At 45.4% G+C, this 25,033-nt stretch overlaps 1 protein-coding gene across 1 annotated transcript in view; it reads left to right on the top strand.

The window, feature by feature from the left end:
• Window positions 1-25,033, top strand: part of LOC309568316 (uncharacterized protein) — a 240,500-nt gene that overhangs the window by 161,330 nt on the left and 54,137 nt on the right. Inside the window, exon 13 of the mRNA XM_082273980.1 lies at window positions 5,753-6,051. Within this exon, the coding sequence (XP_082130106.1) occupies window positions 5,753-6,051 (299 nt within the window). The remainder of the gene's footprint in view (window positions 1-5,752; window positions 6,052-25,033) is intronic.

Genomic DNA, 25,033 nt, shown 5'->3' on the forward strand with positions numbered 1-25,033 from the left:
CAGGCAAAACTAACAGATCAGGCTCTCCTGATAAGCAGAAAGAGCCATCAAATGTGTTTTCCTAGCACTTACCTAGGAGGGTGCTGCGCTAAATATACCCTAATTCAGAGGTCTCCAAACTTTCTAAACAAAGGGCCAGTTTACGGTCCTTCAGAGTTTAGAAGGGCCGGACTGTGGTTATTGCAAGTAGAAAAGATCCCAACGTAAGTTGGAAGAAAAAAAAATTCCCCATCATTAGTTTCAGTGGTAGCAGTTGTGCCCCATCATTGGCATCGGTGGGATGAATTGTACTCCATTGCTTGTGTCATTGGGAGGAATTGTGCTTTATTAAATGGTGTCATTGGGAGGAATTGTTCTCATTGTTCGAGTCATTGGGAGGAATTGTGCCCCCTCTTTGGTGTCAGTGAGGGGAATTGTGCCCCATTGTTGGTATGAATAGATGAAATAGTGCCCCCAAGGGCCGGATAAAAGCAAGCAAAGGGCCGCATCTGGCCCCTGGGCCGCAGTTTGGAGACCACCGCCCTATTTACATAGTCTTGATGTGCAACGAATATAGCCTGAGAACATTCGATGTTGCCCCATTTGCACAGAACAAATTTACATAATGTTTTGATGGACAAACTTATATGGCACTTTTTAATAATGAACATCCCTAAGTATCCATGTCATGTATGTTGTATAACAACACATTTAACTGTGGTCAAGGCACATATGTTCTTTGCTGCTTTGCAACTTGAATTATTACACTCTATTGGGAGGAACAGTATTCTAAGCTAAAGGACTATGGTGAGAAGGTGGAAGAAACAATTCAACAGTCATAAAAAAAATGAACAATCAGACTAGCTGATATGCAGACATTGACACCCAGTTCTGGGCAATTGTGTTTTTAACCACTTCAGCTCTTGTACCTGTATATTTCTAATGGGCCAGAGCATTTTTTTTTTTCAATTTTTGCCATCGGCCTGTTTATTTGGCAATAACTTTTCATTACTTAGGATAACAAAGTAATATATGTAGTGTTTTTTTTTGGGGGGGGGGGGGGTTGATTGGGGGAGCTAGGCTTTTTTTGGCAGTTGTTTTAAAAACTTATTTTATTATCTATGGAACTTATAGATAGATATTTGACCATTGATTGTTTTTTGTTAAGTAGTTTTGCTGTAAATAAAAAGTAAACATTTTAATCTATAATTTGTCCTGTGTAAAATAACACTAAAAAAGTGTTCCTGATACAAAACTTGTCAACTTATTTGCAAATGACAAAAGGTATTTTTTTTTTTTTTTTAACTTTGCACATTTTTTTTTTTTTGTTATACGACACTGAAAAAAAGTACCAAAACTAATGAATACAAAAACAAATAAATAATAATAGTAAAAAAAATATAGGAGTAACAAAAAAAAAATAAAAATCTGCATTAAATTACAATTTTTTTTGGAATTTACCTGCAAAAAAAAAAGAAAAGGTTTTTAGGATGCATCTCTTATGCCCAGCTGGTAATCAACAATGACAGTAGCACAGGGGTAGTGACAGAGGGAGAGGAGCTGGGAATCAGATGTGCCCTAAAAATGTCTGTTCAAAATTTTCAAGTGGATAAATAACACCCCCTCCCCTTCACTTTCCCCTACCAGAGCTTAAAGTGTTACTAAGCCCACAACAGTAAAATCAGTGTGTATATGCAGTAAAGCAAGCTTGGTATACTCCCTATGGAACCTAAGGGGTTAATCATCTGCTTTGTGTAAAAAGGCTGTTTGATCCTGTCTTCTTTGAGCCTCCTCTTCTTCTGCTGTCCCCAATCCATTTCCTGATAAGACAGAGCCCTTTGAGTCACTCTGCACATGCACAGTTTGGTGTGTATTGCTAGAGTTTTTTTTTTTCTTGGGAGGGTGCATGTGATCAGCACACGGCCAATCAGCACTGTCCAGACAGAGGGTCAGGGGTCCTGCAGCCTCATAGGACAGTCAGAGTAGAACGAAAACTCCTCCTACAAGCTTTAATCAGACACTGATAGAAGTCACAAGACTGCTGTATACTGCTAATGAGAAGAAGTACTATTTAGCAATTTATATTTACTAAAATAATTGCATTTTTATGGTCTGTGTACTGTGGGAGGCCAGATATTGTGAATGCAGGGACTGGGTTTAGTAACACTTTAAAATATAACCTTGTTTATTCTGCAAAAGTGACCTATTCTTTGACACTGCCTCCCTCAGGATTTTTTTTTTCACCTGGAGGACTGAGAACACCCTTACAGTGCATCCGGAAGGTTTTCACATCGCTTCACTTTTTCTACATTTTGGTATGTTACAACCTTATTACAAAATGGATTCAATTCATTATCTTCCCCAAATTTTTACAAACAATGCTTCATAATGACAACGTGAAAGAAGTTTACTTAAAGTCTTTGCAAGTTTATTAAAAATTAAAAACGTTAAAAAAATCCCATGTACATAAGTATTCACAGCCTTTGCTCATTACTTTGTTGAAGCACCTTTGGCACCAATTACAGCCTTAAGTCTTTTTGAGTACGATGCTACAAGCTTGACACACCTATTTTTGGGCATTTTCTTCCTTTCTTCTTTGCAGGACCTCTTAAGCTTCATCAGGTTAGGTGGGGAGCATTGATGCACAGCCATTTTCATATCTCCCTGAAAATGTTCAATCGGGTTCAAGTCTGGGCTCTGGCTAGGCCACTCAAGAACATTCACAGAGTTGTCCCATAGCATCTTGGCTATGTGCTTAGGGTCGTTGTCCTGTTGGAAGATGAACCTTCACATTGCTGCATTCACCTTTCCCTCAATCCTGACTGATCTCTCAGTTCCTGCCAAAAAAACATCTCCACAGCATGATGCTGCCACCGCCATGCTTCACTGAAGGGATGGTATTGGCCAGGTGATGAGCGGTGCCTGGTTTCCTCCAGACATGACGCTTGCCATTTAGGCCAAAGAGTTCAATCTTTCTTTTATTGGACCAGAGAATTTTGTTTCTCATGGTCTGAGAGTCCTTCAGGTGCCTTTTGGCAAACTCCAGGCATGCCTTTTACTGAGGAGTGGCTTCTGTCTGGTCATTCTGCCATACAGGCCTGATTGGTGGAGTGCTACAGAGATGGTTGTTCTTCTGCTGGAGCTCTGCCAGAGTGACCATCGGGTTCTTGGTCACCTCCCTGACTAAGGCCCTTCTCTCCAGATTGCTCAGTTTGGCCGAGCGGCCCGCTCTTCCATTTACGGATGATGAGGACCACTGTGCTCATTGGGACCTTCAATGCTGCAGAAATTTTTCTGTACCCTTCCCCAGATCTGTGCCTCCAACCAATCCTGTCTCGGAGGTCTACAGACAATTCCTTGGACTTCATGGCTTGGTTTGTGCTCTGACATGCATGTTAACTGTGGGACCTTATATAGACAGGTGTATGCCTTTCCAAATCATGTCCAATCAACTGAATTTACCACAGGTGGGCTCCAATCAAGTTGTAGAAACATCTCAAGGATAATCAGTGGAAACAGGATGCACATGAGCTAAATTTTGAGTGTCATGGCAAAGGCTGTGAATAGTTATGTACATGTGATTTTTTTTTAGTTTTTTCATTTTTAAAAAAATTTGCAAAGATTTTAATCAAACTTTTTTCACATTGTCATTATGGGGTATTGTTTGTAGGATTTTGAGGAAAATATTTAATTTAATCTATTTTAGAATAAGGCTGTAACATAACAAAATGTGGAAAAAGTAAAGCGCTGTGAATACTTTCCGGATGCACTGTAAGTGTAAGGTGTCATGATGGGGCGTCAATATGACATCTATACTTATATACAGTATATTGCTTTAGAAAATGGGACTGACTTTAGTGTTCCCTATGCTCCTGGATAATCTGCACTAATTAATTGTTACCCCCTCCTGATTACAAGTGAACATTCAGATTTCTACAAATGGTGATTCTCGGATGGACCTCTTTAAGTGCTGTGCTGCCAGGGTACCTTATACTGTGTAACATGTGCTTGTCAAAACCAAAATAAATGGAAACAGTACATCGATTTACAGTACAATCAATAAATGTTTTACCAAATACTGTATGTGTATTTTTTACATATATTGTGTGATAAGTGCAACTAGTTTAATTACCTTCATTCTGTCTTTACACTGGGATACCACACCCCAGTGAAATCAGCCTTGTAATGTTGGTCCATACTCTACAGAACGGCCTTTCTCAACCTTTTTAACATGGAACTCTTGAAATAACTTTTTGGTCTCCCCTGCTAATAAATTCAATGTCTACAGTTCACTGTTATTTTATCATGATGGTCAGTGCGAAGAATGCTCCTTACACTGGTAGTCTGTGTGAAGAATTCTCCTTACATTGGTGGTCAGTAGGGATGGGCTCAGGCGCGTTGAAATCCTAGTCCCAACCCATCTGAGCAATCCCGCCAGGAAGCCATCACTGCACACCACCAATCATAGGCAGCGAGACATTTTCCAGCCCGTAGCTACACATACTGCACACACGCTGCTCATGATTGGCAGAGTGCAGTGACGGCTTCCTGGCAGGATTGCAGAGGTGGGATGGGACTAGGATTCAAACACTCCTGAGCCAATCCCTAGTGGACAGTGAGAAGAATGCTCCTTACATTGGTGGTCAGTGAGAAGAATGCTCCTTACATTGGTAGTCAGTGAGAAAAATGCTCCTTACATTGGTGGTCAGTGGGCAGATTGCTCCCTATATTGGTTTTTGGGAAGAATGCTTCTTAAATTGGTGATCAATAGGAAGAATGCTCCTTACATTCACGGTCAGTGGGAAGAAAGCCCAATACATTGGTGGTCAGTGGAAAGAATGCTCCTTACATTGGTGATCAGTGAGAAGAATGCTCCTTACATTGGTGGTTAGTGGGAAGAATGCTCCTTACTTTGGTAGTCAGTGGGAAGAATGTTCCTTACATTGGTGATCAGTGGGAAGAAAGCCCAATACATTGGTGGTCAGTGGGTAGAACGCCACTTACATTGGTGGTCAGTAGGAAGAATGCCCCTTACATTGGTGGTCAGTGGGAAGAATGCTCCTTACATTCAGGGTCAGTGGGAAGAAAGCCCAATACATTGGTGGTCAGCGGAAAGAATGCTCCTTACATTGGTGGTTAGTGGGAAGAATGCTCCTTACTTTGGTAGTCAGTGGGAAGAATGTTCCTTACATTGGTGATCAGTGGGAAGAAAGCCCAATGCATTGGTGGTCAGTGGGTAGAACGCCACTTACATTGGTTGTCAGTAGGAAGAATGCCCCTTACATTGGTGGTCAGTGAGAAGAATGCTCCTTACATTGTTGGCCAGTGAGAAGAATGCTCCTTACATTGGTGGTCAGTGGGAAGAAAGCCCAATACATTGGTGGTCAGCGGAAAGAATGCTCCTTACATTGGTGGTCAGGGGAGAGAATGCTCCTTACATTGGTGGTCAGGGGAGAGAATGCTCCTTACATTGGTGGTCAGTGGGAAGAATGCTCCTTACATTGGTGATCAGTGGGAAAAAAGCCCAATACATTGGTGGTCAGTGGGAAGAATGCCCCTTACATTGGTGGTCAGTGGGAAGAAGGAAGAGGACACACCCAAGGAGCTCTCTCTGAGAACCAGCCTTTTTTCAAGCCTGGGCCTTGCCTGCTAGCTTGGCCCAGGAACAATGCCTGATCCTGGGGGAGGCCCTGGGAGGGATCCCCCTGACAGGGCCTAGTGAGGAGGAGGTGGAGGACCTGACTGTGGGTGGAGGACCTTACTGTGGGTCCAGGCCCTGGTGAGGATGTGGATGGCTACAGACAGAAGATCATTGATCGTTTTCGGGTTGAGGAGAAACTGAAATGTTTGAAAGCTGAACATAAAAACTTCAGAGCCAAGTACTGCCAAGCCTGGAGTAAGAATCGTTTGGCCATGAAGCCGGAATTACAGCGAATGGAGGAGAAAGTAAAGAAGCAATCTTTATTTTTGGAAAAGCTGAAAGACAGGAGTGGAGCTTTTGCAGAAAAATTAAATAATGAAAGGAGATTTGCCAGCCAGACACCAGCAAGTTCCATGGATCAGCAGCCTCAGGTAAGGGATGACTCGGCTCCATCTGCCTCTGCACTTCTCCCCCCATATCAGGACTGGGAATCGCCAGCGGCTACCAGCCAGGGGGTTGAGAGTGAAAATGGATCCCTGACTTTCATCCAGCAGATGGAGTCACCCCTAACAGCAAACAAGTTTGCATTTACTGATGACCCTTCAGAAGTCCCTGAGGATGGGCAGAGGAGGTACAGACCAGCTGAGCCGGTAATGGTGGAAAAATCGCAGTACACCATGCTGCCTTCTAACATCTCTGCCCCCCCTGCTGTGATGGATGGTGTCCCAGGTAAAGGGTGATCTGCAAACAGCTGCCTGTTGGAGATTCTGCTGTGAAAAATCCCTCTACAGACATGGAAGGAAAACCCCTAACAGAGATGCCTTTGGACCATCAGTGGAAGGCAGATGGGCCTGCAGCAAACACTGCTGATACATTTTTTTCTGGTAATGTGTCTGCTGAGACCAGTAGTGCCTCTACACTTGCATGTGAAAAGTTGGCTGCAAGCTCCAAAGAATTTGCATTACTTTCAGCTGAGCTTCCCTGTGTTCCAGGGCTGATTGCTGGTGGGGGAGGGGCTCAGCACAGTGCACCATGTGCAATGGAGGCAGCCATGGAAGTCTCTGTCAGTAATGTTTCTTCTGTTGCTGTTTTGGAGCAGCCTTCATAATTCTCAGCTGAAAGTCCTGTTCTGGTGGAGGGGAAGATGCCTGTTGAAGGTGAAATCATTATGAGTACAGTAGTGAGTATAGAAACTGTTGTGAAGACAGCAGGAACTATAAATGTGACAGAAAATGACAGCAGTAATATTGCTAAAGCATTAGATGTGGTGGGTGGTGGTGAAGGGGTTAATTTTGCTGTGAAAAATAAAAATGACATTTCTCCTCCTGCTCAGCAGAGGCAGGATTTATCGATTGTGCAGACCAATCCCGAATCTGTACAATTGTTATCTGCTAAGTCTGTGTCGGATGTTTCAAAACAAACTGATGGATTTTCTGCTGCAAGGAATATAGGAAGCTATGCTTCAGTTTTGGGGAGTCGCACCAGGGTGGGTGGTGGGGATTCTGTTAATAATTACAATTCAGGGAGGTTTGGTGGGGGGCTGGTTAGTGGGTATAGGAGGAGGAATGTGGTTCAGTTGCGGTGGGAGGGGGATGGAACGCCACCAGTAAGGGGGAGAGTGGCCAAATTGGTTTTGGAAATGGGGTTTAAAGCTTGCGATATTTTTGCTTTGATTTGCCCGGTGGGAATTTATGAATTTGATTTATCGTTTGTGAAACCTGAGAGTTTGGATCTCTTTTGGGAGAGATTTAGGAGGTGCAAGAGCCTTCAGCAGTGGAGTGGTTTGGTGCCAAAGGTGATTTCAAGACAGCCTCTGATAAAATCGGTGACGATCTTGGTGCGTAATGAGTCCATATCAGAGGCTGATTTATTAGTATGGCGAGGTCCTCACTCCACTGCGGAAGGTCCTTGATGAGCATGGGATATGGACAGGGGCCTGGACAGTGTCACTAAAATTGGGGGTGCTGGGCAATGTAGTTCAGCACCTTCCCTACTCAGCCTTTCTGGGTAGGGATAGGCTGACCATTTTCTACCAAGGTCAGCCTAAGGTGTGTAATAAATGTGGTGATAAAGGCCACTTTGCATCGTCCTGCACCCACAAGAAGTGCTCACTGTGCCAGGATTTAGGCCATTTGGCCAGATTCGGTGCAATTTGTGCCAGCAGCGGGGTCATCCATATAGCCAGTGCCCAGAGGCACTGCATAACCTGCCAGGATTGGAGACTGAGCTGCAGAGGCTTGATAAAGAAGATGAAGCAGCTGAAGTTAGAGAGGAAATTGTTGCTGCCCCTCCTGTGTCTGTTGTGTCAGATTCTGTTTCCCCTAGTGAGGTGGTCCCTGAGTCTGTCCTTCCTGTGTCTGTTGTGTCAGATTTTGTTTCCCCTGGTGATGTGGTCCCTGAGTCTGTCCCTCCTGTTGTTGTTCCTACATCTACTGTGCGTAGATCCTCCAGACTAGCGGAAGCTGCAGGGGGGGAGGGTATAGTGGATCTTCCCCCTCGGCCTACTCCACCTCCAGTCCCTGTCTCTCGACACCGCAAACGTGGCCAAGAGGGTGCAGGGGTGCTGGATGGTGGTGGGGTCGATGGGGTTGAGGGAGGGGTGTCCATGTCCCATGTCTCACCCTCTGTTGAGGAGGATTCGGATGATGAGGGGTGGGAGAGGACAAGGAGGAATAATAAGAAAAAGAGGAAGACCAGTAAAGCCGTCATTTCATCCCTACAGTCAGGCCCAGGAGAGGTTACTCTTGGCAACACATTTTCTGTTTTATCAGGGGAGGAGTTAGTATCCGATTTATCCATTTCTTTATCATCTATGGATGAGGGGGAGTCACATAGTGTAAAAAGAGCTGTTTTGAGTGATGAGAGTGTGGTAGAGGTTAAGAAACGACTACCCCAATCATCCTGATGGCAGTTCCCGCTCTGATAAAGGTGGCGACCATTAATGTCGCCAGCGTGAAATCTGCAAGAGATCGTGATATTGCCCTATTTTTGCTCAGTGAGTTTGATGCTGAGATTTTATTTTTGCAAGAGACCTGGCTCCATACTTTGGCCGATGTCCATCTAGCAAAAAGGGAGTGGAGATGCGGTCCCTCCTTTTGGTCTCTTGCGGCTGAGCCTTGCAGCGGAGTTGCGGTTCTTTTTAAAACCGATATGGTAACGTGCCGGCGGGTAATTGAGGTAGAAATGGGGAGATGCATGGTCTTAGACATCTCTGTTAGGGGGCTTGACCTGCGCCTGATCAATATCTATGGGCCGCAGTCAAAATGGGACAGGAAATGCCTCCTCACAAAGATCAAGCCCTTCCTTTTTACATCCCAGCAGGTTGTCTTTGGAGGTAACTTTAACACCATAATTAGGCCGGAAGACAGGAGAGGCTCCATAGACAGGCTGGGTTATTATAGCGTTTTTCTTAGAGATATGGTTAGACAAGCAGGCCTGGTAGATGAGCACATTAAGCACTGCCCTGGCAGCACGGGATTCACGTTTCAGAGAGGGAATAGTCAGAGTAGGATAGACAGGTTTTTTTTTAAAGGAGAACTCTGCTTTCTCGGCTCCTGAGTTGAGGGCGGTGGAGTTCTCTGACCACTGTATGCTGTCTGTGACTCTGAATGCCTCGGACACTCCACCCAGGGGAAGGGGTACCTGGAAATTGAATTCGGCTCTCCTGGAAGATGTAGAGGTAAGACAATCCTTTAAGGATTTTTTTCAGGTGCAGGTTTCTATTCTGGACTTTTGCAGCAGTAAGTCAGAGTGGTGGGAGCTTGTGAAACAAAGGGCGATTGGACTTTTCAAGGCCATAAGTAAGAAGAAGCAGCTTGGTATGTATATTGCCTACCAGCATTTGCGGAGGAAGCTTGATCGTCTTGTCTCGTATGGAGGAGATCCAGGGGAGATCTCAGAGGTAAAGCTTCTTCTTAGGAAGTGTCAATACGACCGGCATGCCTCCTTTGTTCTGAAGAGAGATTACGGGAAATATCACTTGCCTGATCCTTACCAGAACTGTAAGCAAGGCATAGCAGTTAAGACAGTCATAGGTCTGAGGGATAGTACGGGTTCACTGGTGAAGTCCAGATCAGGGATCCTGGAGATCTTCAGGTCATATTACGCAGACCTTCTGGGAAGAAAGGACCTTAGTCGGGACAGGATGGAAAGCTTTCTGGATTCTACTCCAGGATTGGGAAATGGTACATTGCCTTTGATGGATTTGACAGAACCAATTTCAGCGGTTGAGATAGTTTGTGCTATAGAGAAGCTGGCTACCAAAAAAATAGCCTGGGCCAGATGGGTTGACAGCTGAATTTTACAAGTGTTTTAAGTCCATTCTGGCTCCCTTTTTAGCGGAGGTTTATAACAGCTGTTTAGAAGAAGGTACTCTCCCTCCCTCCATGACGCAATCCGCTGTGATTCTTCTGTCAAAAGGTAAAGACCCCTCAATAATTGAGAACTGGCACCCAATCAGTCTTCTCGATGTTAATAGAAAGATCTTGGCGAAGATTCTTTTTTGGCGCTTGTCGTCAGTAGCAGGCGATTTGTTATACAATCATCAGCACTGCTCGGTCCAAGGCAGAAGTACCTTTTCAGCAGTTTTAGCTGTCCAGGAGGCTTTGGAGCGATGCAGGGCTGCTGGATGGAGAAAGTACTTGCTGGCATTGGATCAGGCAAAAGTCAATCATGAGTACCTGTATTTGCTACTTGGTAGATACGGCCTGCAGGGGAGGTTTATAGATTGGCTGAAAACATTATATAAAAGGGCTGAGAGCTTCCCACTTGTTAATGGTTGGGTTGGACGGCCTTTTGAGGTTGGCTCTGGTGTGCGCCAGGGGTGTCCTTTGAGCCCCCTGTTATATGCAATCGACCCCTTCATAAGAAGGTTAGAGGGTGGATCATTGTGCAGGGTGCCTTTAGGCATTGCTGGTGTGCCACCTTTGAAGGTCATGGCCTATGCCGATGATGTGTCTGTTATTATCTCTGGGATGGATGAGGCGCAGGAGGTAGTCTCTCTGATAGAGCAGTACACTGAGCCTTCTGGCTCTAAAATCAATCATGAAAAGAGTGAAGTTTACTGGATGGGTGAGGAGGGTGAATGCTTTGAACTTCCGGATGCCTTCCCAGAGCCCCAGCAGGAAATTTAAAGTGTTGGGCATCAAATTTGGTCCTGGTGACTATGGTCATCGAAAATGGGAAAGCAGGTTGTTGAATGCCAATGCCAAAGTAGCAAGCTGGAAGAAATGGAAACTTTCCTTGAGGGAAAGGGTTGACTTGATTAAAACTTACCTAATCCCAATCTTTTTATATGTCATCTTTGTCTGTATCTTGCCGGAATCTCTCTATGCAAGGGTGTACAGCTGCTTTTTCCAACTGTTATGGGGAAATAGGTTGAACCTGATCAAACGCAATGTAACTTACCTGTCCAGTTGGGAGGGTGGTCTAGGAATGGTCAACCCTATAGTTTCTCTGCTCTTTTTAAAATACAATCTTGGTAATATGTTAGCAGAGACCCCGCCGGGATGGGTGGGTATTTTTCAATCTTGGTTTAGGCCTTTTCTGTGATGCTGGGAAGATGGCGGGCCAGTGAAAAGTCTGAGAGTCCGACATGGCAAGCTCCCGCCTTATGTTGCCCCGTGTCTGAAAATACTTTGGCAGTGGCAGTTGACAGTGGGAGATATCAAGTCCCTCCCCAGGAAGCTTCTGGATAAGAGGATTTTGAGCTCTGCTTTCAGTGTGTCACTGACCTTAAGGGATTGCCCAGGCCCCGTAATGAGGAATGGGTTGCATTTAATTAACTTGGGAAGAATCCCTTTGAAGTTTAGGGATCAAGCCTGACTCGCTTTCCATGGAAGGCTCTATGTGAGAGGGAACCTGAAGCATCACCCTGTGGATGATCGGGATTGTCCTAGAGTGGAGTGTGTTGGTAAAGTGGAGTCTATGGACCACTTTTTGCTCCAGTGTCCCTTTAACATAGAGGTTTATAAAAGGGTGAGGAGGGCTCTAGGCATCCCCTTTCTCGATCACATGAGTTATGCAGAGTGGGTGTACGGGGCATTCCCGACTCACTGGGATTTTGATTTGGATACACTTTTTCTAATTAGTATAGTTGTCCGTGTATGATATTCTGGGTGAGGTTGGGAAGATTCAGGGTCTTGAGAAGGGCAGGGAGCCTCGAGCAGTCTGTATAAGGGCGTGGAGGAATATCAGACCTGCCTTTGCTGGACTGTCCTTCTCTGGGCGAGGAGCTCTTTTCCTATGCTATTTCTTTCACGCCCTTAGCTTTTGTTGGTTAATATCTTCTTTTTGAAGAAGGGCTGCATGCATAATGGGGGTGGATTTGTTTCTTGACCTCGCAGTTTGGATGTCTGGTGTGGTGGTGTGAGTCTTACTAAGATTATTTTCCCCGGTAATATGTTCATGATGTGAGTTTTGTTTTTGCTAAAGCCATTCTTTGTTTGAGAGCAGAACTTGCTATGTATTTTTTTCCCTTTTCATGTAAATATGTATATATTTATTTATGTATATTGATTTTATGCTTATTGATTGCAAGACTATTAATGAACAAAAATTGGGAAGATAGCTTCTTACATTGGTGGTCAGTGGAAAGAATGCTCCTTACACTGGTGGTCAGTGGGAAGAATGCTCCATTCATTGGTGGCCAGTGGGAAGAATGCTCCTTACATTGTAAATAAATAAGCAGAGTACGAAGCATGAGCGTGGTTTAAATTACGTTAAACAGCGGGCGTGGCTTAAAGAGGTGTGGTTAAATAGAACATTTACATCAGCCTGTCCATAGGGATGCATGGACCTTCCCACCAGCTCTGCCTGAAAAACTGACAGGCAGACCTGATTGGACCCGCTGTGTGAAAAGGACCTTAGTGATGGCGTCAGCAAGGAATGACTGTGGGAAATTGGGTTTAAAACTGCACTGCCCGATTTCTCACAGTCAGGACAGTACTACATGAAAAAAGGAGATACCATCTTATCAGCTAACAACATTTTTTTTACTTCTATCTAAAAGTCTAAAAGATAGAAGTAAAAGAGTGCTGTTAGCTGACATGTAGCACTCTCATAACTGTGAGAAATTGGCCGGTGCAGTTATAAACCCATTTTCTCACAGTCCAGTGACTGCTGGACAAAAAAAAAACCTTTACCTTTAAAGTCTCATCAGTGCCCACCGGTGCAGTCTCATCAGTGCCATTAGAGCAGTCACATTAGTGTAATTAGAGCAGTGTCATCAGTGTCGTCTCATCAGAGCCGTCTCATCAGTGTTGTCTCATCAAAGCAGTCTCATCACGGCCACCTAATCAGACCTGTCTCATCAGAGCAGTTGGAGCAGTCTCATCAGTGCCATTCCATCAGAGCAGTCTGATCAGTGGAGTCAGAGGAGTCTCATCAGAGCAGTCTCATCAATGCCGTCTCATCAGAGCGGTCTTATTAGAGCAGTCAGAGCAATCTCACCAGTGCTGTCTCATCAGAGCAATCTCATCAGTGCAGTCAGAGCAGTCTCTTCAGTGCCGACTCATCAGAGCAGTCTCATTAGTACAGTCAGAGGAGTCTCATTAGTGCCATCTCATCAGAGCAGTCACATCAGTGCTGTCTCTTCAGAGCTGTCTCATCAGTGCAGTCAGAGCAGTCCCATCAGTGCCGCGTCATCAGAGCAGTCCCATCAGTGCAGTCAGAGCAGTCCCATCAGTGCCGCGTCATTAGAGCAGTCCCATCAGTGCAGTCAGAGCAGTCTCATCAGTGCCCCCACATCAGAGCAGTCTTATCAGTGCAGTCTCAACAAAGCAGTCTCATCAGTGCCATCTCATCAGAGCAGTCCCATCACAGTGCAGTCAGAGCAGTCTCATCAGTGCCGTATCATCAGAGCAGTCTCATCAGTGCAGTCAGAGCAATCTCACAAGTGCTGTCTTATCAGAGCAGTCAGAGCAATCTCACAAGTGCTGTCTTATCAGAGCAGTCTACACAGTGCAGTCAGAGCAGTCTCATCAGTGCCATCTCATCAGAGCAGTCTCATCAGTGCAGTCAGAGCAGTCTCATCAGAGCAGTCTCATCACAGTGCAGTCAGAGCAGTCTCATCACAGAGTAGTCTCATCAGAACAGTTAGAGCAGTCTCATCAGTGCCATACCATTAGAGCAGTCTCTTTAGTGCCATCTCATCAGTGCCGTCTCATCAGTGCCCTCGGATCAGATCAGTCTCATCAGTGCAGTTAGAGCAGTCTCATCAAATCAGTCTCATTAGTGCAGTCAGAGCAGTTTCATTAGTGCCGTCTCATCAAAGCAGTCTTATCAGAGCCATCTCATCATGGCAGTCTCATCAGAGCCATCTCATCATGGCAGTCTCATCAGAGCCATCTCATTCGAGCAGTCTCATCAGAACCTCTAAAGGAGTCTCATCAGAGCAGTCAGATCAGTCTCATCAGTGCTGTCAGAGCAGTCTCATCAGAGCAGTCTCATCAGAGCAGTCTCATAAGTGCCGTCTCATCAGAGCAATCTCATCAGTGCAGTCAAAACAATCTCACCAGTGCCGTCTAATAAGTGCAGTCCCATTAGTGCAGTCAGAGCAGTCTCATCAGAGAAGTCTCATCACAGTGCAGTCAGAGCGGTCTCATCAGAGCAGTCTCATCAGTGCCATCTCATCACAGCGGTCTCATCATAGCGGTCTCATCAGAGCAGTCTCATCATTGCAGTTCAGAGCAATCTCACCAGTGCTGTCTCATCAGAGCAGTCTCATCAGTGTAGTCAGAGAAGTCTCATCAGTGCCGTCTCATCAGGGCAGTCTCATTAGTACAGTCAGAGGAGTCTCATCAGAGCAGTCTCATCAAAGCAGTCAGAGCAGTCTCATCAGTGCGGTCTCATCAGAGCGGTCCCATTAGTACAGTCAGAGGAGTCTCATCAGTGCCGTCTCATCAGAGCAGTGTCATCAGTGTAGTCTCATCAGAGCAGTCTCATCAGTACCGTGTCATCAGAGCAGTCCCATTAGTGCATTCAGAGCAGCCTCATCAGTGCTGTCTCATAAGAGCAGTCTTATCAGTGCAGTCAGAGCAGTCTCATCAAAGCAGTTAGAGGAGTCTCATCAGTGCCGTCTCATCAGAGCGGTCTCATCAGTGCAACCAGAGCAATCTCACCAGTGCTGTCTCATCAAAGCAGTCTCATCAGTGCAGTCAGAGCAGTCTTGTCAGTGCCGTCTCATAAGGGCAGTCTAATTAGTACAGTCCAAGGAGTCTCATCAGTGCCATCTCATCAGAGCAGTCTCATCAGTGCTGTCTCACCAGTGCCGTCTCATCAAAGCAGTGTCATCAGTGCCATCTCATCAGAGCAGTCTCTTTAGTGCAATTTCATCAGAGCAGTCTCATCAGTGCCATCTCATCAGTGCAGCCTCGTTAGTGCCGTCTCATCAGAACAGTCTCATTAGTACAGTCAGAGGAATCTCATCATTGCCATCTCATCAGAGCAGTCTCATCAGTGCCGTGTCATCAGAGCAGTCCCATCATTGCAGTCAGAGCAGTCTCATCAGTGCCATCTCATCAGAGCAGTCTTATCACAGCAGTCTTTGTCAGTCATTGTAGTCAGAGCAGTCTCATCAGAGGAGTCTCATCAAAGCAGTCAGAGCAGTCTCATCAGTGCCGTCTTATCAGAGCAGTCTTATCAGTGTAGTCAGAGCAGTCTCATCAGAGCAGTCTCATCAGAGCAGTCAGAGCAGTCTCATCAGTGCCGTCTTATCAGAGCAGTCTCATCACAGTACAGTTAGAGCAGTCTCATCAGTGTCGTCTCATAAGTGCAGTCAGAGCAATACCACCACATATCAGAGCAGTCTCATCGGTGTAGTAAGAGCAGTCTCATCAGTATCGTCTCATCAGAGCAGTCTTATCAGTGCCGTCTCAATCCCGATGTCCGGGACAGAGGCGGGTTTTCGGGATTTTGCCCGGGACATTCTCAGACGGGGACATTGGCTTGATTCCTGAGAATGTCCTGGGCAAATCGGGACTGTTGGCAACTTTGTTATTAGCAAAAGTATGTAGGCATAAGACACCCCAGGCCCCTTTAAAGGAGAACTATACACTTGCCGTACTAGCATGTCACATGTACTAGCATGTACTAGCATGTCACAATCCTGACTGAATCCCCAACTCCTTGTAACTTCCAAGGAACCCCCACCATGCTTTACTATTGCCTGTAGACACTCATCGTTGTATCGCTCTCCAGCCCTTCGGCTAACAAACTGCCTCCTGCTACAGCCAAATATTTCACATTTTGACTCATCAGTCCATGGAACCTGCTGCTATTTGTCTGCCCCCTAGTCTCTAAATTTTTGTCCATAGTTAAGTCGCTTAGCCTTGTTTTCTGGTCGGAGGTATGGCTTTTTAGCCACAATTGCTCCATGAAGACCATTTCTGGCCAGACTGCTTAGGACAGTAGATGGGTGTACCTGGGTCCCACTGGATTCCATCAGTTCTGTGCTGATGGCACTGCTGGACCTCTTTCGATGTTGAGGGAAAGTAAGCATGAAGTACCTTAAGTTTCCTTGGCCGACCACTGTGTCTATGGTCCTCAACATTGCCCGTTTCTTTGTCCTTCTTCAAAAGAGCTTAAACATCACATCTTGAAACCTCAATCTGCTTTGAAATCTTTGCCTGAGAGAGACCTTGCTTATGCAGTATAACTACCTTGCCATGGTGTATGACCTGTGACAATAAACTGTATTCAACAACCAACAACTTAAAATCAGAGTTTGCATGTTCCTCATCCAGTTTTAAGCCTCCTACACCAGGGTGACCAGATTTTTAAAATGAAATCCGGGGACATATTTTTTTTGTATTGGCAAATGGCACAGGACTGCATAATACACAGAGCGCTGGGCACAGGACTACATAATACACAGAGCGCTGGGCACAGGACTACATAATGCACAGTGCTGGGCACAGGACTACATAATACACAGAGTACCTATTACAGGACTACATAATGCACAGAGCACCGGGCACAGGACTACATAATTTACAGAGCGCTGGGTACAGGACTACACATTACACAGAGCTCTGGGCACAGGACTACATTATACACAGAGCGCTGGGCACAGGACTGCATAATACACAGAGCTCTGGGCACAGGACTACATAATACACAGAGCGCTGGGCACAGGACTGCATAATACACAGAACTCTGGGCACAGGACTACATAATACACAGAGCACTGGGCACAGGACTACATAATACATAGTGCTGGACACAGGACTACATAATACACAGAGTACTGAGTACTGGGTACAGGACTACATAATACACAGTGTGCTGGGTACAGAACTACATATTACACAGAGTGCTGGGCACAGGACTACATAATACACAGAGCGCTGGGCACAGGACCACATAATACACAGTGCTGGGCACAGGACTACATAATACACAGAGTACCTGGTACAGGACTACATAATGCACAGAGCACCGGGGACAGGACTACATAATTTACAGAGCGCTGGGTACAGGACTACACATTACACAGAGCGCTGGGCACAGGACTGCATAATACACAGAGCTCTGGGCACAGGACTACATTATACACAGAGCGCTGGGCACAGGACTGCATAATACACAGAGCTCTGGGCACAGGACTACATAATACACAGAGCACTGGGCAAAGGACTACATAATACATAGTGCTGGGCACAGGACTACATAATACACAGAGTACTGAATACTGGGTACAGGACTACATAATACACAGTGCGCTGGGTACAGAACTACATATTACACAGAGCGCTGGGCACAGGACTACATAATACCCAGAGCACTGGGCACAGGACTGCATAATATCCAGAGCACTGGGCACAGGACTGCATAATATCCAGAGCGCTGGGTACAGGAGGGTGCATAGAGTGCAGGGTTCAAAGGTTTGCTATGCACCGAAGGACACTTCTGTCCCCACATCCATAGCTCACCTCTGCACCCTTCTCTGACAGATTATCTCTGCAGCCACCTCTTAGCCCTTCCCCCACAACATGCCCTGTCTACGTTAATCCAGCCCTGAATCCAGGGACAAAACCGGGGACAGACTTGGTCTGGGGACAGTGTCTTCTGTTCAGGGACTGTCCCCGGAAACTGGGGACGTCTGGTCACCCTATCCTACACAGCTGTTTCTGTTTGAGTTAATGACTGTGTTTTAAACTGCATATGAAATTGATGATCATTAGCACCTGCTTGGTATAGTTTGATTTGATTTTGATTTTCCTTTTGTTCCCTCACTTTGGATTTTGTAAAAGAATAAAAATAAACAATTAAAATATATATTTTTCAAAGCATTTTTACCTTACAGCATTTCTTCACTGCCTAAAACCTTTGCACAGTACTGTATAAACAAAAAAATGTTTTGCCTTTCGTTTCTGTTTTAAACTGAATGGGTTGTCTTACAAGGTGAGAGGCCACTTATACTTTAATGAATGTGAATAGAGTGGAATCCCCAGTCTGACTTGTAGTCTTGTAGTGCCACCTAGGGTTGATATTTTGTATTACCAAGCTGCTCCAAACTGGAACTTCTTATGGGAGGAGCAGGAACTGTGTTAGCATGCAATATTTAGGAAACTGAAACTGCTCATTCTTCTATAAAAGCTACTGCTGACAGCCTTCCGATCTTCCTGATATCCGCACGTTGCAACCGATCGCATACACCTGCAGGATTTCCAATAGAGATCTTACCTGGCATCCAACTCTTCAGGTAGGAAGCATACTCATCCCCTTAGATTTGTCATCTAGAAGGATAGTATTTAGTAGATTAAAAAAAAGGCTGGAATTATACTTTTAGCGCCTCGGTCACAAGTCAATGAAAGTATACTAATGGATTAGCTTTGTTATAGATCTATGAAAGTACATTTCATTTTTGTATGGGTTTATGCTTTTGGTATGGGATACAGGTAGAAAGAATGTATGGACATGGATATGATGGATGGGATGGATGAATTACATCGATTAGATTTGATGGATGGATTGATTACATGGATTACATAGATTTTAGTAATGAAAACGGTATTATAAGTAGTAATCAGCATGGATTCATGAAAAATCGTTCTTGCCAAACCAATCTATTAACCTTCTACGATGAAGTGAGCTGCCACCTAGATAAAGGAAAGCCTGTGGATGTGGTGTATCTGGACTTTGCAAAGGCCTTTGACACCGTTCCCCACAAACGATTACTGTACAAACTAAGGAAGGTAGGTATGGACCATAAGGTGAGTACCTGGATAGAGAACTGGCTCCAGGGGAGAGTACAGAGGGTGGTGATTAATGGGGAGTACTCGGACTGGGCGGGTGTGGAAAGTGGGGTCCCCCAGGGTTCTGTCCTGGGACCAATCCTGTTTAATTTATTCATAAATGATGTAGAGGAGGGGATATCTAGTACAATCTCATATTTGCAGATGATACTAAATTAGGCATGCCAATATCTTCTATGCAGGATGTGGAAACCTTGCAAGCGGACCTGAACAAAATAACGGGGTGGGCAACTACATGGCAGATGAGATTTAATGTTGAAAAATGTAAAGTAATGCACTTGGGGGCCAGAAACCAGAAAGCAAGCTACTCACTAGGGGGGGAACCTCTGGGTGAGTCTAGGATGGAAAGAGACCTGGGGGTACTGGTAGACAACAAGCTTGGCAGTGGCATGCAATGCCAAGCCGCCGCAAGCAAAGCCAACAGAATACTGGGTTGTATAAAAAAGGGGATTCACTCCAGAAAAAGAAGAGATTATTCTTCCACTCTACAAGACTCTGGTCCGGCCACATCTGGAGTATGCTGTCCAGTTCTGGGCACCGGTCCTCAGGAAGGATGTGCTGGAACTGGAGAAAGTCCAGAGAAGGGCAACAAAAATAATTAGGGGAATGGAGGACATCAGCTATGAGGAAAGACTACAAGCACTGAACCTATTCTCTCTGGAGAAGAGACGATTGAGGGGGGATATGATATCAATGTACAAATACTGTACTGGCGACCCTAGCATAAGGAACAAACTATTCAGAGAAAGGGAATACAATAAGACACGTGGCCACTTACTAAAACTAGAGGAAAGGCGGTTTAACCTTAAAGTGCGTAAGGGGTTCTTCACTGTAAGAGCGGTAAGGATGTGGAATTCTCTTCCACAAGCAGTCGTATCAGCAGGGAGCATTGATAGTTTCAAAAAACTATTAGATGGACACCTTAAAGACCACAACATACAGGGGTATACAATGTACGGTTAAAAGCAAACACACACACACATCATAGGTTGAACTGGATGGACTGATGTCTTTTTTCAACCTCACTAACTATGTAACTATGTAAGATTGGAAGGATTTTATGAATTGGATAGATTAGTATAAGGAAGGGATGGACAGATGGATTACATAAACTAGATAGGATGGATAGATTACATGGATTAGATTGAGTGGATGAACGACATCGATTAGTATGGATAGATTAGAAGAATTGGTGGATGGGTGGATTACACAGAGTGGTTTGCATTAGTGATCGACCGATATTGGCCATTGCATGTCAGTATCGGCTGATATTTTTGTACATTTAAAAATATTTTTATTTTTTATTTTTTTTACTAGACAGGTACTCTTGTGGAGGGTTCTGGAGGTCTAAAAGACCCCAAACCCCTCCTCTGCACTTAAAAGCATTCAAAATGCCAAGTTTGGTTGTTTTGAATGCTGTAATTTTTTTTTGAATCTGGCGCAGAGTACCCAGAAGTTATGTCATGAGATCACTACCGGGTTTTTACATGGAGACCCGATCAGAGTCGAATGCGGCTTTGATCGGGTCTTTGGCGGCCGGTGGGACAAGAGACCCGGGTGAGCCGCGGAAGGCGGCGGGAGGGGGGGACGTCCCCTCCTGCTCCTTGTAATGACAGCCGAGCGGCTTCTCAGCCGCATCGGTTGTCATTACAAGACAGCTGACCTATGGACGCCGGTACCGGGGTGATGTCTCTAGCTGCAGGCATCACTCTGGTACAGCACTTTCCCGAAATATCGGCAATATCGGTCACCTTGGTGGCCGATTCCGATCTATTGGGGAAAGTGCAGATCGGCCCTCGATATATCGGCTTTGCTGATAATCGGTCGATCACTAGTTTGAATGGATGGATGAATTACGTGGATTAGATTGGATGAATGGGTAAATGTTGAAGTCAAAATGGAATATTAAGCCTTGAGATGCATACATAGAGCACCACTGACCTGCTAAGTAAAAAAAAAAAGCTAAATTCAGTTCATTTTAAAAATGAATCCATGCAGTGCCCCGGGGTTAAATACATGTTTAGTGAAGGGCAGCCTTTCTCAACCTTTTCAACACAGAGGAACCCCTGAAATAAATTTCTGGTCTCGGGGAACCCCTGCTAAAATTAAAAATCTACAACTCATGACACATTAGTGTCAGTCAGTGGGAAGAATGCTTCTTACTCTTGTCATCATTGGGAATAATTACCCCCTTACAGAGAGCTAAAAGGAACAATGGTGTCATTGGGAACTTATCTGAGAGGCAGAAATTGCTCATTGCTCAAGGAACCCCCAGCAACCTCAGGAGGAACCCTAGTTGAGAAACCCTGGTCTAGGGGTTACAGAATTTCCCCAGCAGCCGGCGCTCTTCTCTACTGCCTGCTGTTTCCAATATGCGGACTGATGGTCCTGCATTGAACATGATGATATTGGAGGTCTGCGGCTGCAGGTGGGGCTCCTACAGGCTACCACCCCTTCCTCTATTACAGCTGGTAGGCAGCCCATGGAAGCAAATAATAAGATATTATGGCTTATTCCGATCACCCTATGCTAAACAAGTATTTAACCCTTGCAGTTTAGGAGGGCCCCACTAATAATAATAACAGATGCCTGAAGCTGGGCTTGAACCCTTTCCAGCTGAGGGTATGTATATATGCGTCCTCAACCCAGAAGTGGGTCTTCTTCTGTGCAACCTTACTGGAAGAGCATTGCACAATGCTGTCCCAGCATGGGGACTGAGCTGTCACCGAAAGCTCTCACACCAACAGCCGGAAGCCTGGAGGACCAGAACCAAGGTGTTTTTAACAGCCACCTATCATATTTCGGCCACATGCACACTGGACATTTTTAACAGCTGCTCCCAGGAGCTTCAGGCTTTTTTTTTTTTTACAGCTTAGAAATGCCTCTTTATGTTATTCTATGTGGACATGCACACATATGCTTTTAGGAGCTGTAGGTAGCATAAGCGTTTTTAGGCTGCAAAACACCCCCCAGGGTCAGCGTGTTCTGGAGCAGCAGCGTTACAGCTGTAAAAATGCTAAACGTGTGTTGGCACTGTATACAGCATTAAGCCGTGTCAATCGTTTTTAAGCTGTAGTAATTGGATTTGGGAGTGGAAAATAGAAGAGGGCAGAAAAATGCTACTAACGAGGCTAAACGCGCATTAACGCCAATGCAAAACGCTTCTAAAAATTTTCCAGCCACTTTTTCCTGGTGTTGGTACTTGGTCATTTTTTAAAACTCCCTGCGTGCATGAGACCTTAAACCTGACCTGGATGTGTAATTATAATGCAGGAGGTAGACGAAAAATGTTACCCAGTGCAGGCTTCAGGAAGTACACTCCTTCTACTTACTGGTTGAACTAGATGGACTTGTGTCTTTGTTCAACCTGACTACCAATATAACTATCTACTAATGATGCATAGAGCTGTGGTTGCAGTGGATTACACAGAACTCCTCACTGCAAGGGTTAAATGCTTGTTTAAGTCTAGGGGACCATAAAAAGCAGTTTTACTTGCCTGATCATCTGCTCCCGTAGGTTCCCTTTCAGAACGGCCTTACAGCTTCTTCCCCTCTACACTTCATTGTTCCCAGGTCCTCTGATGTCATCAAAACTAACGCAAAGCACCTAGCCCTGCACTGGATGTGAGGATGCCGAGGGACATTTCACTGTCGGAGTGTAGGGGAGGAGAGCTCCAGCTGCCAGCGAAGCAAAGGATTGGGTAAAACTACTGTAGCACCCTCCTAGATAGGTGCTAGTCAGTGTGAATAGTATGCTCTATCTGCTTATCAGGGGTGAAGCAGGTAAAACATAGCCTGCTCCATTTGCTTATCAGGGGAGCCTGATTACTAGTTAGGCCTGTAACATGTGCCCAGGGTGTGATTCATCTGGGCTGAGGGAGTGTCCCCACTGTGTCCAATAGGAGAGCCTGTTGGACAGTGGAGGAAACCCAGCCAGTGACACACAGGCTTTTGTAGCTATTCCAGTGGGTTGGCACAAACAGTGGCGCATCCTGGGATATGTTATTAAAGCCAAGGGCACATGTGACAGGGTGTCTTCGGGCGGGAAGCTAGGTCCTAGGAGGAGGGTGACGGCTGTCTCTCCTCCTGTCTGTTGTGGATGGTGCTGAGCCAGGAGATCCGGTGGATGCTGACAAGTGGAGTTGGAGGTAGAGCAACCTTGGGAAAAACAGTATCTTGGAGTACCGGGAAGTTTGCCAGGGGTCTGCCCAGGAAGGGGACCGCTCCAGTGGAGAGTCAGTGGACAGGAGCTAGCACACACAGCAAGTGAGAAGGGGGGTGCCAAGCTAGGACCCTGAAGAGTAACTTTAACAGAATTGTATTCAATATCTTCACTTCAGTGGCAAGGTGAAGCAGCGGCCTTGCTGCACACTACAGCTAGCTGTCCTCAGAATTGCACATAGTTCATAGTTGGAGTATCCCACTCATCCCTTCTCCCATCCCAGTTCTAAATAAAAACACAAAAAAAACAACATCCCCTGGATTGATTGACTGAGCCAAGGACATTAAATGCTATTTATCTGCTATCAGTTGCTAAGAGTAACCCAGAGGAATCCAGAAAGTGCAATTCTCAGCAGTCCTCTAGGGGGCAGTGCTACACTACTGTTTCTGGTCCCTTAGACCTAAGTGAGCATTTAACACCTTCAGTGCAGGTGCAGCCCCACTACAAGGGAGAATTTTTTACTTAACCCGGAAGTGGGCTTTAAAGCAGGCTTTCGTTTTAAATGACTTGGACCCCCCCCCACCCCTATAGTAATAGTAGCTGAGATTTTTGAGGGGCGGCTATTTCCTGTGGTTTTTTCGTTTTTTTTTGCAGTGGCCTCGCCTCCCACCGCCATTCTGGCCTAGGCCAGAATGATCTGTCATTTTCGAGCATCCCCCTGGGATAATCTTGTCACATATCCCAGGAGGCTACCCATTCACAGAGTGGAGCCGGACAACACAGGGGGGCCTGGGCTGCCTGAACCCGGAAGAGCCAGCCAGCTGAAAAGTCCCAAGATGGTGGTGTGGGGCGGAGGATCTGAGGTCTAAAAAGCAGATTGCTTCAGGACAATGCTGGATATGTTGGGTGGGTGAGTATTTTTTCTTAGGAAAACCTAGCATTACAGGTAAGCAGAGATGAAAAGGGGAGAAGTCAAGGGGTAGTTAAAGTGATTGTAAAGGTAAATTCTTTTTTTTTTTAAATAAACATTTCTATACTAACCTGCTCTGTGCAAAAGAATTGCACAGAGCGACCGCAAACTCCTCTTCTCGGGTCCCCTCTTAGCGCCCCTGGCTCCTCCTATCTGTCCAGTGGCCCCATGGTAAGCCGCTTTCCATGGGGGCACTCGCGCGTGCTCGCTCCCGAGCCCCGCTGCTGCGTCCATTGACATGGACAGTGGGACTCTGCCCCGCTCCCTTATCATTGACTTTGATTGACAGCACGGGGAGTCAATGGCTCCTGGTGCTCCAGCAAAGCTAGCAAGACTCGGAAGTGAGGATAGAGAAGAGCTGCAGATGTGCACAGCGTGAATCGAAAAAGTAAGGTATGGCTCAGGTAAGTCAAAGAGGGGGTAAGGGGGATGCTGATGCCTAAACATTTCTTACCCTTATGTAAGGAAGGCATTAAGGTAAAAGATGTCTAAGCTTTAGAGCCACTTTAAGTTCCACTATAGTGGATATCAGCACTAACTCACTGTTTACTTGTTGCCTGGAATTGTTTTTTAAAGAAGGTATATGGTACGGTTCACATAAACTTTGCACTTTTATCTTGTTTTCCTTTATTTAGAGGAAAACACCTGCCATTCCATTTCTAACTTCCTTTTTAGAGCTCAATGAAACATGAACATGGACTTCTGCTAACAAAAGGGAAGAAGCTGAGTTCACTAATACCAATTGTCTGGTTCATAGACATCTACACCCTCTGTAGCCCTAAAATCAATAGTCTGGTCTATAGACATCTGCACCCACTGTAGCTCTAATATCAATGATCTGGTCCATAGACATCTGCACCCCCTGTAGCTCTAATATCAATGGTCTGGTCCATAGACATCCGCACCCAACTTCCTTTTTACAACTTAATGAAACATGAACATGGACTTTTGCTAACAAAAGGGAAGAAGCAGTTATACTAAGTTCACTAATACCAGTTGTCTGGTCCACAGACATCTGCACCCAC

This window comes from Pelophylax lessonae, assembly GCF_965119305.1.
Source record: "Pelophylax lessonae genome assembly, chromosome: 12".
Taxonomy (NCBI): domain Eukaryota; kingdom Metazoa; phylum Chordata; class Amphibia; order Anura; family Ranidae; genus Pelophylax; species Pelophylax lessonae.